The sequence below is a fragment of the Euwallacea similis genome, chromosome 4, assembly GCF_039881205.1.
Source record: "Euwallacea similis isolate ESF13 chromosome 4, ESF131.1, whole genome shotgun sequence".
NCBI classification, from domain to species: Eukaryota; Metazoa; Arthropoda; class Insecta; order Coleoptera; family Curculionidae; genus Euwallacea; species Euwallacea similis.
Window position 1 is genome coordinate 2,895,615 of NC_089612.1, and position 17,927 is coordinate 2,913,541.

The following is a 17,927-nucleotide window of genomic DNA, read 5'->3' on the forward strand; positions in this document are numbered from 1 at the left end:
TTACTATCCACCAAATTGTCAAGAAACTGTTGTTTTGTCAAATTCTTATTGAAAAAATATAAATATATTTCTGACAAACTTCGATCGTCTACTCTAACTATACGAAAAAGGGAAGCTTTGACTTAATTTAGTACTCGTTTTGCGGTCAAACTCCTCTTAAAGTCTGAGTGCAATTATCTATATTTGTCTCGCCGAAATCTCAAACTAAGGAAGACCCTTTTGATATAATGAAGCAATCATTAGATCTCTTTAGTCCCTTGCGGTATTACCTTTCCAAGAACTGGAACGACCTAAAGGGTCCCGCCATTCGATCCAATTAACGCATTGACAAATAAATCGTGCCTCGACTGAAGGAAGTTGAGTGAACGCCCCGCCGCACACGGAACTTATTAAACAGATTAAAACCGCATCAAAATTTCTCCCGCCACCTTGTTGCAGGGAAGGGGGGCAAATTAAAACAACCCCGCTGCACAAACAGCACAATCGCCCTCCAAGGGAGAATATTGTAGTGTCAATTTAGGCAAAATTCAATTATTTATTTAAGCCGCGTGCATGTGCAGCAGCGTAAAAAGCATCGAAATGAACTGTTTCAGAATAAAATATTTGACAGTGAGCAGCAGAAAGGGACGAAGGGACGGGGCTATAAATTATTAGAGAGCCCTTATTTGTCTCGATCGATGCTGACACAGTTTCCTGAAAATTCTGTCTTTGTGAATACTCAAATATGTATGATCGGGCGGAAAAAAATCAATTTGGAGTCCCTTTTTCTGACTTTTCCTTAGAGAAACCCAGAGTCTTAGCAACAAAGGGAGTTAATTAGATATATGTCACCGTTGTCGTTTTGGGGGCTTTTGACATCATCCATTATAGTTATTGTATTAAATACCTTGATTTCACTAAGTCATTAAGAAACTTAAGATTTAAGATGGCGCTGCCAAATGATGTAGAAAATAGAATTATTTATATATTGAGACTACCCTGGATTAACCCGATTATGACTATTAACAATCGAGATTCATCTGAAGATTATACCATGATGAATGATACTATAATATTAGATACTAACTCTAAAATGATAATCTTGAAATATCTCCAATGACCTGTGAAGAATATTCATGATAGATAGATTTCGATTAGACTTAAATTCCCAAGGCTACAGTAATTGTTAAAAACGTCTATAAAAATGTTTCTCCCCATTTCTCCGCACCACGAGGAGTTGGAACAGAGCCTTTAGCTCACTAACTTTCTCTAACATTTTGTAAAGACTGATCGTATGGTGGTCGTAACCATAAATTGCCAGTGCTACATCATACTATGTTATAATGGGATCCCCATTATTAAAATTTATCATCCAGAGAAAGCTTTTGAGGAGGCCATTTGAAAAAGTTGTTTGTTTAGACTTTGCAGTCGATTAAGATAATAACGAAATAAAATTCCCCTATAACGCACGGAAAATGGGGCTCGTTTTACGGTCTGTCAGCTCGTGAAATCGGGGAAGATCCAATTAGAAAATCCAAATACCAATAATTTTACGCTTCGAACCAATTGGGATAATTCGAGTTGCAGTTGAGGATTTTATTGCAGAAGCCTCGGGCAATTTGTTTTAATACAAGAGATTCTAGATGGTCTTGACATAGAGAAATGGCTCAATGTGTTTGAAGAAGGTATGAAGTCATTAAGAGAGGAATTTTTAGCGGTGAAAAATGGGCTAATGGAAGAAATAATGTTTAAAATACTTCTGATTATGGCGGTCTCAAGGGATTAAATTTGATGTTATTTTTGGTTACTTCTCAACTGCCGTTTCCTTGATGTATTAAGCGTCTCTGGTTTGTCTGCTTTTCTCCGCCTTAGATCAATTTACTCTTTCATCATTTGGACTAAAATGATTTTTTTCAATATAACTAACAAATCAAAGGACTCGGGATGATTTGCGTATTTTAAAATTTATTTAACATTAATTTGAACTCAATTTTAACTGGTAATTTTTTTATTATCTTCGGCGTTGTGAATTTAAAGTTACTTCGCCATTTTGACCACAATAAAAACAATGACCTTGTAAAATTTACCTCGAATATGCCTGAAAAGAAAAGAAAAACAACTAGCAAACTCCCAATTTCTAGACACAATCGCAGGGATTAGTCGGGGGAGATTGCGCGTTCCATCCCGGTTTTTAGCGCGTTTCGACGTGAATTTCGGTTCAGTTTCAGTCGCGAAAGCGAACACGGGACAGACGTCGCGACGCCGTCCGGGAAGCAAAATGCGGACAAACAATCGGCCTATCGGACGACCTAATTTTTTTTACTAATGCGCCACAAAATTGTTTTTTCGCTGAGGTTAATCGTCGATGTAACACAACCCTCGTTAACAGAGAGAAAGTCCGAAGTTGTAGCACGTGTGTAGTTGTTACTGTGAAGTTGTTTTCGGTAAGGCGATTATAGTTTTTCGTGAAGTTTCTGCGAAGTCTAATTTTCAGCAAACAAATTTTATCGTTTTTCTAACGCGACGAAATGCAGGAAATGGCTTTTAGAAGAAATAAATCGAGAGAGAGCGGGCTTATTTATTTGCTTGGGCTAAAAATAAGTTTATTGTTTTATAACCATTTCGAGTGAGAGATTTGTAAACTATGCCTAACGAGATCATAGTTTCTTAGGCGAAAATTCCGGATTCGTGTGTTTGATCAAGATTCGTGAAATTGCAGATTTGTTTTTTATTCACGGTTTTATTTGGCCATTTAGCAATTGTTGTATTTAATGTGTAAATAAATGCAGGTGAGACCCTTATTTTAGATTAACGGCGCGTTCACCATTTTAGCTAGAAAACGACAAGAAAAATACCTTAAGAAAATAACACGATTTAAACGTATTTGCCTTGGGCTACAAGAGCTTTATTCGCGATAATCGCTTCACACTGACATAGTATGAACAGGGAGCCAATAGGTTATTATTAAAGGCTTTTGATAAATTACATGAGCAAATAATTTCTCAGGATATTTTCGAAAACTTACTTTAATAATGGAGGAACAATTAAAAGAAAAACTTCGTTATATACTTTGCAAGGGAAAACACTTGGATTAAGTTAGATTCCGTCCTTGTATATTCCTTACTGTCAGAATGCTTCATCTGACCGTATGCGATATGTAGACAACCAGAAATAGACTTTAAACCACATGGCGACCATAGAATTTACCTATATTAATTGCGATTTGTCTCTATTTCATTTACAATTTTTCCCAAGAATTTTGGGCATTTTTTTTAATATTCCTTCATCATTTTTCCCCAGCATATTAGGTATACTCCACCATATAAAGGCCGTAACGATGCCTGAGGATCCTTGCCCGTAAAACGAAGATTTTCATTCGGATTTTTAAGATCCGGGTTTTAGTAGAATCCCGTTACCTCGTAACTCGTAACATTTCAGAACTGGGTCGTGAAGATTTTGCCTGTCATAATGGACATAATAATTTTTTATTGAAACTCGTAAAATTTTGCGTTAAAACTATGGAAGTGTAACATATAAAAAACTGTTTTAGACGAATGAGGGCATGGAGTTTTCAAATATAGAAACGTCCTTTTCATTTTTAGTTTGAATCCCGGATTTATTTAGTTATTTTCACAATTCCCTCAATGTGACCCATTTCTCGCAATTTTCAATTCGGTTTTATCGCTGGGTTGAGGATTTTAAAAGTGAACATCTCATTTCGAGTGCAACGCTCCGATGGCCGGCGTAACCCCTTAACCTCTAACATTTCGAATTTGGGTCAGGATTTCACTCATTTCGACCCGTTTCATTGCGGCGTAAAGGACCCCAATCCGGGGAGAGAAAGCAACTTATTATACGGCATCTCCAAGCTATTTTCCTAGTTGGAGTTTAACGAGGAAACCCACTCCCCTAATTTGTAAAATAAATATCTCGGAATGAGGGAGTCGAGAAAAATAACCTTTTCCCGGTTTTTTGTTCGCTCCGGGAATGCGGGGCGGTTGTTGGGCCGATGACGGGCGGGTAATGTGGATAATAAGTGGGAATCTGGTATGGGTTCTGTCAGAAGCATGTGCTCCAGATTTCCCGTATGCAAATCTCAATGATAACTTGCAAGTTTGAGGAGGGAAATTTAGGGACAAAGTGCCGTCTCTTAACCTGTGACATTTCGGGAATTGGGTCAGGAATTATTAGTTGCCCATCTGCAAGTCAAATTCAAAAATCTATGTTGCAAAAATCCTTTGGGGCACTCTCTACAACATGACTAATTTTAATTGCGATCGGATGAAGCTCGGTTCAATTAGCTTGTTAATTAATAATAGTAAGTGAATGCTTATTTTCGTCTGACATGAGTAAACAAAAGTGAATGATCATTTAGATATAACGAACCTCAACTGTTATATGATAAATCCCAAAGGATCCGTTTTGTTTTTCGCTCAGTTTGATTCACCATTGCATACTAAGCAAACAAAATTCCCATATCTAATTCTGGTACGTAATAAAATTGTAACGTTATTACGTTCACAAAAGATAAAGCAGGTTGTGAATAAACGAAATTAGGGCGTTTCTATTCACCCTTTGTCCCAGAGAAAGCGCTTGTAAATGCGCATAATTTTCCACTTACATTTCCCCGAGGAAAAGATTACTTTTTAAATTGCTTCAGAAGAATGTCTGTATTATTTTTTGAATTAATTTGCTGAATTCTCCGCGCCATCCAATCCATTACCGAAGATCCCTTAATACTACTTTAGCTAATACACCGCAGCCATACTCGAAATTCCCAGCACGGAAGTTAATGCGTCCAAACACGCAATGTTTCACGTTTCACTCCCAGAAAACAATGAATTCGTGTGAATCCCCCAATAATGGCTTTTCGTAGAAACCGTATTGTTTCCTTCCGGCATGCGAGAATGAACCGTTAACACCCCTTCAGCTGACAATCAATCAAACGTCTAATATTTAACCTTACGCCTATTTCCATATTTCGCTCAAAAGTCGCCTCCTGAAAAACATAAAAGAGGGTGAAGTTGCCGCCAAGAGATGGAAAATAGGTCAAGTGTAGGCACCCCCAAGCAAGGGACGCAGGCAGTGAAAATGGGTCGTGCAATAAAATGACAAGAAAAGGCAGTTTGTGTTTTATGTTAAGAGTAATGTCATCCATTAGCTTTTTATTTAATTATTTCAAAATTTTCGTTTTTTAAAGTAAAAGAAAGAAAAATTGTTGCGGCGAATACCTTACTCCATACCCTCTTATTAACCCAGCCAAAAAAATGTCAAAATAGCCAGCTATTTTGACATTTAATTCTAAAGTTGTACGTCATCGTGCATGCACGCTGACTTATTTCGCCTTTTAAACGTCATTCAGTAGTTTTTCATGAAATGTTTTTTCTATCTATACAGATATAGGCTTTCGAAATTGATAAACCTATTGAATTAAAAACGTGTCAATATTTTTAGTTCAAGTCACCTTGCTGTTGTTTTTAATTTGTGATGATCCATGGTAGTTGTAATTCTAAAGAGCCTGCCTAAACATTTTGCGCAGGCAATCATGTTTATTTTATGATTCGTTGGAGATGAAGTCGAGTAACTAAGATGGAAGTTTGAAATTGCATGAGAGAGTAAATCATTCATGGAATTGCTCCAAAGGCCCACTTGGAATGGAAGTACTTCCGCAAAGTAAGATTTTGAATCTCATCGAAGTATTGCAGGTTCAAGAAAGTTTTGCAAGTCGACAATGTTGCCAATACCGTTGATTTGAAAAACGGCCTCCTATTAAGTCTTAAATTGCAACAGTGGTTGCAATTTAAGATTTAAAACAATAGTGGGGCTCGAAAACTGGGCTTTTTTTCATTCACCATTTTGTCATAAAGCCTCCTGCTCCTCGATATTTTTATCTCATACTACGCATCCATAAACCCCTAGATGAAATAAATGGTGAATAAACTAGGAGAAAGATCTAAGTGACCCACATTGCAAATGTTAAAGGTTACGAGGTTAACCCTGGATCGTCGGAGCAATGCTCTCGTTAATAAATTTTCACATCGGGCACCCAAGTCTAGTATGTACTTTTAAAATATCAAGCCCAATTATTCATCTCAATAATATATATATATATATATATAATAATTATTATTAATATTCCTGAAATGGCGTGACTGCAGGATATATACGTAAACAAAACCCTCACGTTCGTTGTTGTTTCGTTTAGGTGGCAAATTAGCCCTGGCTTCGGTGTTTATTAGTAAACCGAGTATCTTAAAGCGTGTAATAGGGAAGGATTTGTCGGAGTTAATGGTTAAATTAATATTAATAACCCCCTGTTCTTGGCTGAAGGTTTGATAAGGGAAAATTGAAAACAAATTTTTAAGTTTTATTTTAAGGATGCACCTTGAATTTTAAATGAAAATCGTTAAAAAGAGAATCGAACTATGCCTTCGTGGGAGTACAAAATAAGTGACTCATTGACTCGCGAGTGTAAATTCCCCAACTTCCTCATAAGCAAAACCCAGATGCCGCCGCTGTTCGGGTACCATCATTCGCCCATAATCGGTACCGACGTCTGCAAGTCGGTACCACGGTAGTGCCACCGATTATGTGTCTCGCGCGATCATGGAACTATGGAACCCATAGCGGAGGATCAGGAGACGGAATATGAACTTGGTAAGTCCCGTGCAGGCCACATAAAATCACCATCATTTTTCGGGCTGGGAATCCCTGTTGAAATATTATGTATGTATGTACATGTGTCGTTCCACCGAACGTATCTCTTGATGCGATGATAGTGAACTGAACTTTCGAGGAAACGTTTAATGTAACGCGATGTAATTTTTACTACAATAATGCACTTTTCGTAGTTTTTAGTTCCTCCGAAAACAATTTAAGGTTAATTTTTTTTAATACAAGCATCGATTTTTTTCTAAAATTTGGAAGAGGAATAACTTCTGCGCATCGTAGTTTTTGAAATAACTTGAAAAATGTCTGAGTAACGAGCAAAATTGACTTTCAGTCAAGTAAGCCACGGTGGACGCCATAGTTGCAAATTTTGTTTTAAAAACAATTGCTCAGTAGTTGTCGCAACCTGTCAACTATCGAAGTTGACAGTTGCTAAGCAAAAAAACATATTTAGATGAATAAGTATCTCAAAAGATTTTAAGGGATTTTTGATTAGCGATCTTGATTGATTGATTAGCTATATCGCTGACGTCCAGTACAATATTTCTATATTATTCGTGTGGTTAAAAGAAATTCGAAATAGCATGTTTATGCCAACGTTTTGATCTTTAATGCATCGAAGTCGTAAATTATTTTTTAAAAAATTCTTTAACATTCCTTGTGGTGTATCTCACAGTGAAGTGAAAATTGCCACTCAATTCCCGCTGCTTTGACGTCATGGTTTCTTTTTACATTTTAAAATTTGATTAGGAAATTGCCTACATATTTAAATCAGCAACAGAATTTGAGATTTTCTTACACATTTCCGTTATTCACACGTTTCAAATATTTGCAGATAAAGTGAAAAAGAAGTACGGCAACTTGGGTCACGGCATTCATATGGTGCAACTGGAACGGGGGGCAGCAGGCCTGGGGCTGAGCCTCGCGGGACACCGAGATCGCAGCTGTATGGCGGTTTTCGTATGTGGACTAAATCCGAATGGAGCCGCTTGCAAGACGGGGTTGATACAAATCGGGGACGAAATCTTGGAAGTAAGAAAAAAGCTAATTTGCTAGTAGTAACCAAAAAACACTCTTTATGCCATAAAAAAACATACGAGTAAATAGTGCAAAAGAAAAATTAAATAAAATAATATAAATCCAAAATACTAAACAAAGAATATGTATTTTTATTTTTGACATTATTTAAATTTATTATAATTAATAATATTAAATTTTATTTAATTCATTGGTCTTGTCAGAAAAGTCGCTTTTTAAGTTAGGCGTATTTGGGTACTTCACAGTTTTTGCCTTGCAGTTTATGGGTCCTGTAGCAAAAGTCACTTGTCGAAAATCAGATGTCTTTTTGACTGATTTGTCAGCTGTAACCATAGCAACTGCTCATAATAAGCACCAACTTCAAATTTTTTCGCGTTAGTTTCATATATATGCAGTATCTGAGCATGTCATGACATCATAATTTTCTTTGAAGATCCGTTGTCTTGTTAAATGATCTGTCAGCTGTTATCACAACAACTGCTCATAACAAGCACGATCTTCAATTTTATTTACCTCACTTTTGTATATTTCGCCCGTTTGGGCATCTCATGATGCCATGATTATTTTTGAAAATCAGCTACCTTTTTCAATGATTTATCAACGGTAACCATAGCAACTGCTGATAATAAGCTTTGTGTGCATTGCAATATCATTAGTTTGCCACACGTATCTGACTCAGTGTTACCCTGCAAGTCGGAATTTTTAGTAAACATGCGACATTGTAATTAAAAATGAAGAAAAAAAATGAAAACTCTTAAGCCGTTAAAGAGTCTTCCTCTGCTCGTCGAGCATCTTGCATGAGCAACAACTGAAAAGTTATTAATTTAGCAATTAGTCCGAAACTCTACAATGTTTATGCGCGTATATCAAATGATTTCAAACATCCAAGATAGTTCGCAAGATAAATCGGTGGTGGGCGTGGGCGTATAAACCGTATACCAAAAATCTGCGTGTATACACGTTTTTATTTTTAGTGTTCGCAGCTAAAAGCTTCTACATAGTTTCTATATACAGGACGTTCTTTTTTATTTGGTCGGTTACCGAAGCGCGACAGAGTTATCGTGCCACACACCCACGATATTTCCACTATTATAGGATTATCACCAAATTATCGCGCAACTGATAACCGGTGTTTTTATTTACTCATACGACCGAGGTACCTCCTCGGCCGTGTCCGCAGTACCGCGCGACCACCTTCGACAAGTGCTCACCTGAGATTTTCTCGCTCGCTTCGTACAAAATATGACTTGAAATTTATGAATTTCCTCCTCAGCTGTGTCAAAGAAAGGTTAGTAGTACTACCACTGCTTTTGCCTTATTCTAGGTGAACGGGGTGGTGCTGCACGGCCGATGTCACCTCAACGCCTCGGCAATCATCAAAGGCCTCACCGGACCAGTTTTTAAAGTCATTCTCCTAAGGTAAGGTACCTACCTATCTACTATAGGACGAGACGATTTTACTACAACTTTTACTCCTTGTTAACCTCGCACCATTAATATTTATTGCCATTCAAGTCCATTATAATTTGTTACATGCATTCATGTGTATGTAACATCAGATTGCGTATCGCGAATCAGTGCGAAAAGTCAAACAAGTTGGATCATAATGTGTAAACATTTTTTACTTATGCGGAAAATGGATTATCAAACGGGATTACGGAGCAGGAAAATCCGAGGGTTTGCGCACAGTGATTATCTCTCATCGTGATATTTTTCTTTCATTTAAAATTAACAAATCTCTAAGGTCGTCCGATGATTATTAATTATTATTATCATCGGTAAAAGGATTTCCTTGTTCTAATTAATATAATTATTTTGTTGCCAGGCATCTGCAACTGAGGTGAGTGGGTCTCGATTAGTAAGTGTGATGGTTGCAGTGTTATGAACTATTCCCTCACTCACTTAACGAAGTTAAAACTATAATCGGTGGATTCTCCTTATTTGCTTCATGTCGCTCATACCACACCTGTGCACTTTCCTTTCGAAATTTATTTGATTTGGGCCCTAGTACAGTTGTACCTACATCTTCATTTTAAACTGCATCACCTGCAGTTATAATAGAAACGATCACAGGTAAACAATGAAATGTACGCCAAAGTCCGAAGTTCTTAAATTACTGTTGGGGGTACAACCATGCAGCCGTAATTGTTGCAGCACTTTTAAACATACCAAAGAAGAGTTTATCAATACGTCCGATGGACATGAGTTGTGTGTGGAGGTAAAGCATTCCATATACAGGGCGTTTCAAATACTATGTGGCACTATTGTTATTTTTGAAAAAGTGAAAAAGTTTGTTTAATTTGCAGTCCACCTATTTTTGCATGTTAAAATTGAGCAGAAAATGTCCTTTTCCCACGATCCCTTACGAAAGTAAGCACAACAAACATACAGAACAAATGCTAACACACGCGTATGCTAGGAGCTAGTTTCAACTTGTTCTTGAACGTTTCACGCCTTCTCCTTCCTTTAATTTTGCTGTGTTCACGTTATTTCAGGTAGAAAAATAGCAATTTTCTCCCTAGTTGTGTAATTAATAATTACGTAGTGTGCTACGTTAATTGATTAGTTAAATTTAGCTCTTATTTTTAAACTCTGGTGCTGAGCTTGGTCCGCAATAATTCCATGATCTTATAAGTACAAAACACTTAAAAAAACAAACATGAAAGTTAGGTTAGGATTATAACATTTTTACGCTGTTGCCAATTGTTTTTTTCTAACGTGTATTGTGAATATGCCTATCACGTCACATTCCAAGATGCAACACTGTTGTCAATTTGCAAATTTGATCACAAATTTCTTTCAATTGTTCAGGCAACGATGCGATTCAATGTTAGATTTCATTATGTTTTAATAAACATTGACTACACAAACAGAAACTGATTAGTTAGAAAAAATAAACCATATTCACGATAAAACCTAGAATGTTTTCTTGACAAAAACTGACCAAAAAGCATCTGAAGTGTTTTGCTTCTTTTCCAAGAATTTTATACATTGTATTTATCCAAGTTGGACATTAAAATCAAAACATTGTTTCATCAATTGACAATTACGAGCTTGGCCAAATATTAATTTTAAATTTTTCGGCTTCATTTGTGCCTGAATATGATTCTAAATAAAGACCCTTAAGCATATAAAAATACTTCTATATTAAAATGTGAGTTCTGTTTATGTTTTTGATGTTCTGTTAATTTTTTACATAATCTACATGATGGTGTCAAGATAAGAATACATTTCTAAGATATAAGAAAATTATGGCAACGTCACACCACTAGTTTCTCAGTTTTGACGTTTAACACTAGCGACACGAGCTTGTTTACGTTTTTTGTTTTCCCCGTTTCTGCTTGTTTCCCAGCTTTTTCTCATGTAAAACACGTTACTTATTTATTTATCCGCATAATTTATTATTCCTGTCCATTTTTTCCCAAAGGTCAACCTTACCGGATGCTCCTGACCTTCCCGTTATGTTAATTCCGCGGCATCTCGTAGTGGGTGAGACCTGTAAAGTTCCTACCTCCATTCAGGCAAAGTTCAAATTTTAGCATATTTGGTTTATTATTTATTCTGTTCTGTTGCCATTAATCTTTCCTTAATAATTGGTGACTATTAAGGAGCCTGTGATGATGTGTTTATAGTCCCCAGGAAAGCAGCACTAATGCTCACGTTCCTGTGCCCTCAAAATTTGTTATTTCGGTACTGAATCCTGCAGCTTTTTGTTTGTGGACAAAAGTGTGAGCATCCGTATTGTTTTAGGCGAAAAGCTGCCATCAATGATATTGCCGTTAAACCCATCACTCAGTTTCCAGTCTCACTGGCAGAGGAGGTAAGTGCTGATTAAGTTTGTAAAATCTTCAAAAAAATACCATTTTGGTCACTTTAATTAAAACTTCATAAAATTGGTTAAAACAGAGCTATAGGTGTAGTACCAGCCAATGTAATAAAATTTCCAGAAATAATTATTGATGTAGGTACCTAATTAAGATAATCATATACCTAAAACATGCTTAAACTTTTCTTGGAAGTGAATTTTCAGTGCAATATTTATTCAAAATTAGATTCAATACAAAGTTTTTAACAGTTCCAATTAGTTTTGAAGTGCAATGACACAGTTTGCTGAGTGTGCAAATCATGAGGATCAATTACCAATTACCACCAGGCAAAAGTGCTCATCCTGATGTAGCTTCTCACTTCCTTATCAAGTCACCAAGATTGGATAATTACACACAATTCACTGAAGGTCGCTTGCTGAATAATGTAAACTATCCACTTTTGTTACAGTTTCAGTCTCCTTCTAAACTCTCCAACTGGGTCTAATTATAACACTGTTTACCCTTTGGTGCAAATCGCCAACCTTAAATATTTAGTTTATATGCGTATGGTGATAAAAATGCTTACAGAACGTTTTTGCATTGTTTTCCAGTGGTTTGGTTTCATTTTGGGGGAGTAAAGTTTTGTTTATGTTTAAGGTTTAAGTTTTTTAATGGCGGACACTGAGAGAGAGGATGTCAAAATTGTATTATATTGTTCAGTTTAAACGAATTCTGGACGTTTATTTGCTGTCGAAGAGAAGAAAAGCTTCACAGGCAAAGGCAAGTGTGAAAACATTCTGAGGATTAGCTTAAAAAGCCCATTTGCTGTGGAGAAATTTCATTTAGATCAAACTATTGTTCTCAATCCCCGCTAAATCAACACTTTTTTTTTTAGACCTCAGTAGAACACTTCAGCTCCAACTACCCCAATGTGCGGAGTGTGTCTATCAAAAAGGTAGGTCCCGAGTGACGATTTTTCTTTAAATGAAAAACTCAAGGTGGGTTCAGTGTGTGGGCCTTTTCTGTAGTATTCTGGCTGTGCTCAATGTGTGGCCGTGTTTCCTATTACAGTAACATTGGTGTGATTTGGCTTCTGACATAGTTTTTCTTTTTCTTTGAAGCAGACAGGTCAGAGTTTGGGTATTATGATAATAGAGGGCAAACATGCCGAAGTGGGCCAGGGCATATTTATATCGGACATCCAGGAAGGCAGTGCCGCCGAGAAGGTACATACAACAGAGTTTCTCGCCAAAAAAAAATCGTATTAGATGTTTTTCAGAGCCAAATTCAGAAAAGAAATTATGTTTTGATATTAATTCTGAAATTGGCTCTAACTTTGGATTTCAGCTCTTAAACCGCATGGCATTTATAGAGTATTTGCTTAAGTTTTACTAGCAGTAATACCAAATTTATTTTTTCTTTTTGCCTCAATGGGTGTTTTTTGTTTTAAAGGCCGGCCTTGAGATTGGAGAAATGATCCTGGCTGTCAATAAAGACTCCCTAGTGGGCTCCAATTATGACACGGTAAGTTGCTTCTCCTCCACGTTTTTCATTATAGTTAAAAAAGCGTCCCCCGTCCCTGAAAAACAAAGCTTTTAATCGTCGCTCAAAGGGATAAAAATAGGGCTCCTTAAGTCCGAAACCCATTAGGCGGACATCAATCAGCGGAAGCGTCGTTAGCAGATTTTTGGGGTATACGTAATTAATGGCCCTGAAAGAGACCTAGTTCCCTTTTATTAGGAAACAAGTCCTTTATTTTCAATTAAACGATTTTTCGCTATAAGAAATCTTGTTGAAAATAATTTCGCCTTTGCTATCAGTTTGTGGCAGATCGAAATTTGAGTTACAGTGTGTTCTAGTTAAAATACAGTTTAGCATCATCGCACTCTCTTTAAGCAGCTATTTAAATCTCCACGTCACTTTCCGCAATCTTTGTTCCACTCACAGGTTGTCGCAATAAGTCGGCTATATTAGTTTGGCAAAAGAGTAACGCCATGTTGTCATTTACGGATACATATTTTATATATAAGCAAATTTCAATTTTTACTTATTAGTTAAACCAAAAAAGAGAATTGATGTTACGCAGTGGGAGAAAATTGTTAGTCCGTTGGACGAAATCCGTTTCCAATTATAAAATACAGAATATGATTGTACGCTGTTGACAACTTTATTTAGAAGATTTTTTTCTGGAGTTTTTAAAAATAATTTTATTTGAAAGTTTCTATCGAATCTCGAAAAATTACCAGAATGCTTTGCTTTTACTCTATCGTTTCTGATAAAATACCCTCTTAAAATAATCATTTTTCAAGTATGATTTTATTTCAACATATTGCGTTCAATACCATTTCACAGATGTTACTTATACATTTTACATAAGAAAATCGTTAGAAATTGGGATACATTGTGCACTGTACACAAATATAAAACTCCGATTAAAAAAAACTTCATTTATTAGTGTTTTCCCCAAGCCAACAGATAAAATTGATAACGGACTTAATTAACCTGATATATTCATTGAAAAACTGAGAGCATCGTTAGTAGTTTTCCATAGCTTTTATCTTAAATATTTCGTACCAAATGGGGGTTAATCTATCTGTGGTAGAAACTAAATATACTGATTAAAATCATATACTTACATAATTTTTATTTCGATTTTCAGGCCGCAAACTTGCTAAAGCGAACCGAAGGATTGGTCAATCTGGTGGTATCCAAACCCGGAAAGAAGGACCAGTCCCGGTCGCTCACCCCCACCCCTTTAACGCAAACCAATAGCGTTGCAGATGGGAAAGCCGGATTGAAAACTCCGACAACTCCATCTAGGCCTACTACACCTGTACCTGGTATGATTTTAAAATTGCCATATTACAGTGATAGTAATTCCCTTTCCTTCTGCCAAAAGTTAGCAGTGGGAGAGGGGACTTTGGAATAGCTAACTACTATAGAACGGTTAGTATATGACATATTCTACTTTTTTTTTCAATTTTAGAGCCCCCCGCAGACCCTCAAACCTGCTCAATTCTACCGGGAAAAGAGACCGTTATTGAAGTGAATACCAATAACGAATCTCTCGGCGTTGCCTTTGTGGGCGGCAAAGATACAATCGTCGGCGGCGCCATAATTTTGACAGAAATCTACAGCAACGGGTCCGCTGATCGGGACGGTCGCCTCCAAGCCGGTGATCAAATAGGCGAAGTGAACGGCGCTTCACTTAAGGATAGTACAAACACCACTGCGTCTCAGGCGCTGAGACAAACACTGCCAAAGGTAAAAAAGACATTGACAAAATTATCAGACTGTTATTAATAGGTTATACGTTAATTAAGTTATACGACTGTTATTAATTGGTTAATACTTTAATATATATATAAATTTCCAGATGAAAATAACTGTATTTAGACCAAGCAACTTAGAATATACTTCGATAGAGGTGGACTTGATCAAGAAGCCGGGCAAAGGTCTGGGATTGAGTCTGATCGGTCGGAAGTGCGGGAAAGGCGTCTACGTAGCCGATGTCATTCCGGGCACCTCAGCGGAGCTGGACGGACGCATCACCAAGGGCGACGTACTGGTGGCCGTGAACGGGGTGAACGTGGAGAACGCTACTGGCGATGAAACGGGGGCCATACTAAAGACTGCGACGGGTAGAGTTTCCTTAAAATTGCATAGGTTTAAGCCGAGTTCGAGCAACCAATAGCCGCCCTAGGCGTTGTAGTTCCGAGTACGTTTCCCTAATTTAAGGCGAGTCTTCACCCGCGAATTGCGTGCGCGCCCCCACGACTGACTAGTCTATTACCATAAACTGAAGAAGACCTCCTTATAACGTTTCAGTGATGGAACGAATATTATGATTGCTTTACTTTGCCCTCGACTAGAGACTACTAGGTGAATTTATTATTAAATAAATGATAAATGTATTATTAGTACTGTGTATTAAGCAATTTAAGATTCTAAAATGTTGATTTTTTTAAATACATAATATTATATTGTTGTTAGTTACGCCGCAAGCTATATGTTCTTAGTTCATTACGACCCAAACTGTGTGACGACTTGATGCTGTGACAGTTTAGAGGACAGTCGAAACTGTCTTCCGGGCACAATTCAAATCGCCACAGTTAAATGATTTTTTAAAGCAAGTGTGATATTCATGTCCTGTACGCCGAAGCGTTACGTTATAACCCCTTCTGTAGATAAATGCCTCGAGGGGAATTATAGAAATAAAAGGATATATGACGAATTGTTGTCTTATTTCAATTTTTTTAAATTTCAGCGTGTTAAAATAAAACCTTACAGTCATTATTACAAAATTCGAAAAATTATCTAAATTTTGATAAAATGGTTATTTCTACTGCGAGCACCACCATAGTCGATTTCAAATCGCCTTAGAAAAAAGCAGCAAAATCTTACAAAAAATTAAAGCCCTTATTAAGCTCTAAGTGTACTAGAGATCAGTCAAGACGCTGCAGCTCGCTGTGATTTTGCCACCAATATTTAGTACCTAACAGCGCCTCAAAGGATCAGCTGCCTTTCAAGTTCGAGTAGCTACGCAAACAATTCCTTAACTATTTTTTCGTTATTTAAGATAAATATTTAATTTTTAATAAGTACTATTACAATAAAACTCTTCAAAATATAAACGAGACATTTAATAAGAATCGGAAAATTATCGACGTTAATATTATAGTCTTCATTTCACAATCACACAACTACTTGAAGATTTTAAATAAAATTGAGAGTCGTATTTCACTAACAACCATTTTCCCCCTCGTCGACCTCTTCCTCATCAAATTCGCCCTCCTCTTCTACAGTGGCCTCTTGGTACTGCTGGTATTCGGATACCAAATCGGTCAGGTTTGATTCGGCCTCTGTAAACTCCATCTCATCCATCCCTTCCCCAGTATACCAATGCAGAAACGCCTTTCTTCGAAACATCGCAGTAAATTGCTCAGAAATCCTCTTGAACAGCTCTTGGATACACGTAGAGTTTCCAATGAATATTGACGACATCTTTAAACCTCTAGGAGGAATATCGCACACTGCAGTTTTAACATTATTGGGAATCCACTCTACAAAATAACTGCTGTTCTTGTTCTGAATATTCAGCATCTGCTCGTCCACCTCCTTCATGGACATTCTGCCTCTGAAAATGGCGGCCACAGTCAGGTATCTGCCATGACGAGGATCGCAAGCAGCCATCATGTTCTTGGCATCAAACATTTGCAGTACTAGTTCTGGAACTGTGAGTGCTCGGTATTGTTGACTACCTCTCGAGGTCAAAGGGGCGAATCCGGGCATGAAAAAGTGCAATCGTGGAAATGGGACCATGTTAACAGCTAATTTTCTGAGGTCAGAATTGAGTTGGCCGGGAAATCGCAGGCATGTTGTCACTCCAGACATTGTAGCCGACACTAAATGATTCAAATCTCCGTAGGTGGGAGTCGTCAGCTTTAGAGTTCTAAAACAGATGTCATACAAGGCCTCGTTGTCTATGCAATAAGTTTCATCGGTGTTTTCTACGAGTTGATGCACTGATAATGTGGCATTATATGGCTCAACTACTGTGTCTGAGACCTTAGGAGAGGGCACTACTGAGAATGTATTCATTATTCTGTCGGGATATTCTTCCCTGATTTTTGAAATTAGTAAAGTACCCAATCCAGATCCAGTGCCTCCTCCCAATGAGTGCGTCAACTGAAAACCTTGCATGCAATCACAGGCTTCAGCTTCTTTCCGCACCACATCCAAAACAGAATCTACCAATTCTGCACCCTCAGTGTAATGCCCTTTGGCCCAATTATTTCCAGCCCCACTTTGTCCGAAAACAAAGTTGTCCGGCCGGAAAATTTGTCCAAATGGGCCAGATCGGACCGAATCCATGGTACCGGGTTCGAGGTCTACGAGCACGGCTCGGGGCACATATTTCCCCCCGGTGGCTTCGTTATAATAAACATTAATTCTTTCCAATTGCAAGTCCGAGTCCCCATGGTAAGTACCGATGGGATCTATGCCGTGCTCATCGGAAATAACTTCCCAAAACTAAAAATTTACCCAACAACAAATTAAAAAGTTGCGCGTTTGGATTACTTATGTTAGATTGTTACTTTGGCGCCGATTTGGTTCCCGCATTGACCAGCTTGAATATGAACGATTTCTCGCATTTTAATCTTTTTAATGTTAATTTTTGAGCAGAGAAAATGACCAAATCTATGCAAATGCAGTTTACTGTCGTTTCCACGTGACGGAAACTTGTTTTGCGCCAGCCGCCTCGGCGATTCAAATGTGCGAAGCTGATTGGTCGATTTGATGCAATTTGGTATTAAGAAGTCTTACGATAGATGGTGGCGATTTTCGATTTTTTTTAGACGTGTGTTCAAAAATAAGCACCAGGGGTAAACTGCGGTTCTGTAGACAGTTTTGAGGCGGTGGAGATGGAGGAAG

The 17,927-nt window shown here is 37.5% G+C and overlaps 3 protein-coding genes across 10 annotated transcripts in view; 1 reads left to right on the forward strand and 2 right to left on the reverse strand.

The window, feature by feature from the left end:
- Positions 1–15,726, forward strand: part of LOC136408512 (multiple PDZ domain protein-like) — a 58,178-nt gene extending 42,452 nt beyond the window's left edge. For 2 of the 7 annotated variants that reach the window (XM_066389510.1, XM_066389513.1), the window contains 9 exons: positions 7,484–7,680; positions 9,011–9,105; positions 11,437–11,506; positions 12,388–12,447; positions 12,614–12,718; positions 12,945–13,016; positions 14,152–14,332; positions 14,479–14,756; positions 14,869–15,726. In XM_066389510.1, the coding sequence (XP_066245607.1) occupies positions 7,484–7,680; positions 9,011–9,105; positions 11,437–11,506; positions 12,388–12,447; positions 12,614–12,718; positions 12,945–13,016; positions 14,152–14,332; positions 14,479–14,756; positions 14,869–15,186 (1,376 nt within the window). In that variant the 3' untranslated portion in view covers positions 15,187–15,726. Of the gene's footprint in view, positions 1–7,483; positions 7,681–9,010; positions 9,106–11,436; positions 11,507–12,149; positions 12,273–12,387; positions 12,448–12,613; positions 12,719–12,944; positions 13,017–14,151; positions 14,333–14,478; positions 14,757–14,868 lie in introns of those variants that run through there. The other 5 variants (XM_066389512.1, XM_066389516.1, XM_066389514.1 and 2 more) reach the window with 4 other exon arrangements.
- The window catches only part of LOC136408051 (cytochrome P450 4d2-like), a 147,611-nt gene that overhangs the window by 64,565 nt on the left and 65,119 nt on the right, over positions 1–17,927 (reverse strand). The gene's annotated exons all lie outside the window — the stretch shown is intronic.
- LOC136408056 (tubulin beta-4B chain-like) overlaps positions 16,234–17,927 on the reverse strand; it is a 39,579-nt gene continuing 37,885 nt past the window's right edge. The window contains exons 2-3 of one of the 2 annotated variants that reach the window (XM_066388816.1): positions 17,591–17,652; positions 16,234–17,525 (exon numbers count right to left, since the gene is read on the reverse strand). In XM_066388816.1, the coding sequence (XP_066244913.1) occupies positions 16,236–17,525; positions 17,591–17,647 (1,347 nt within the window). In that variant the 5' untranslated portion in view covers positions 17,648–17,652 and the 3' untranslated portion in view covers positions 16,234–16,235. Of the gene's footprint in view, positions 17,526–17,590; positions 17,766–17,927 lie in introns of those variants that run through there. The other variant, XM_066388815.1, reaches the window with a different exon arrangement.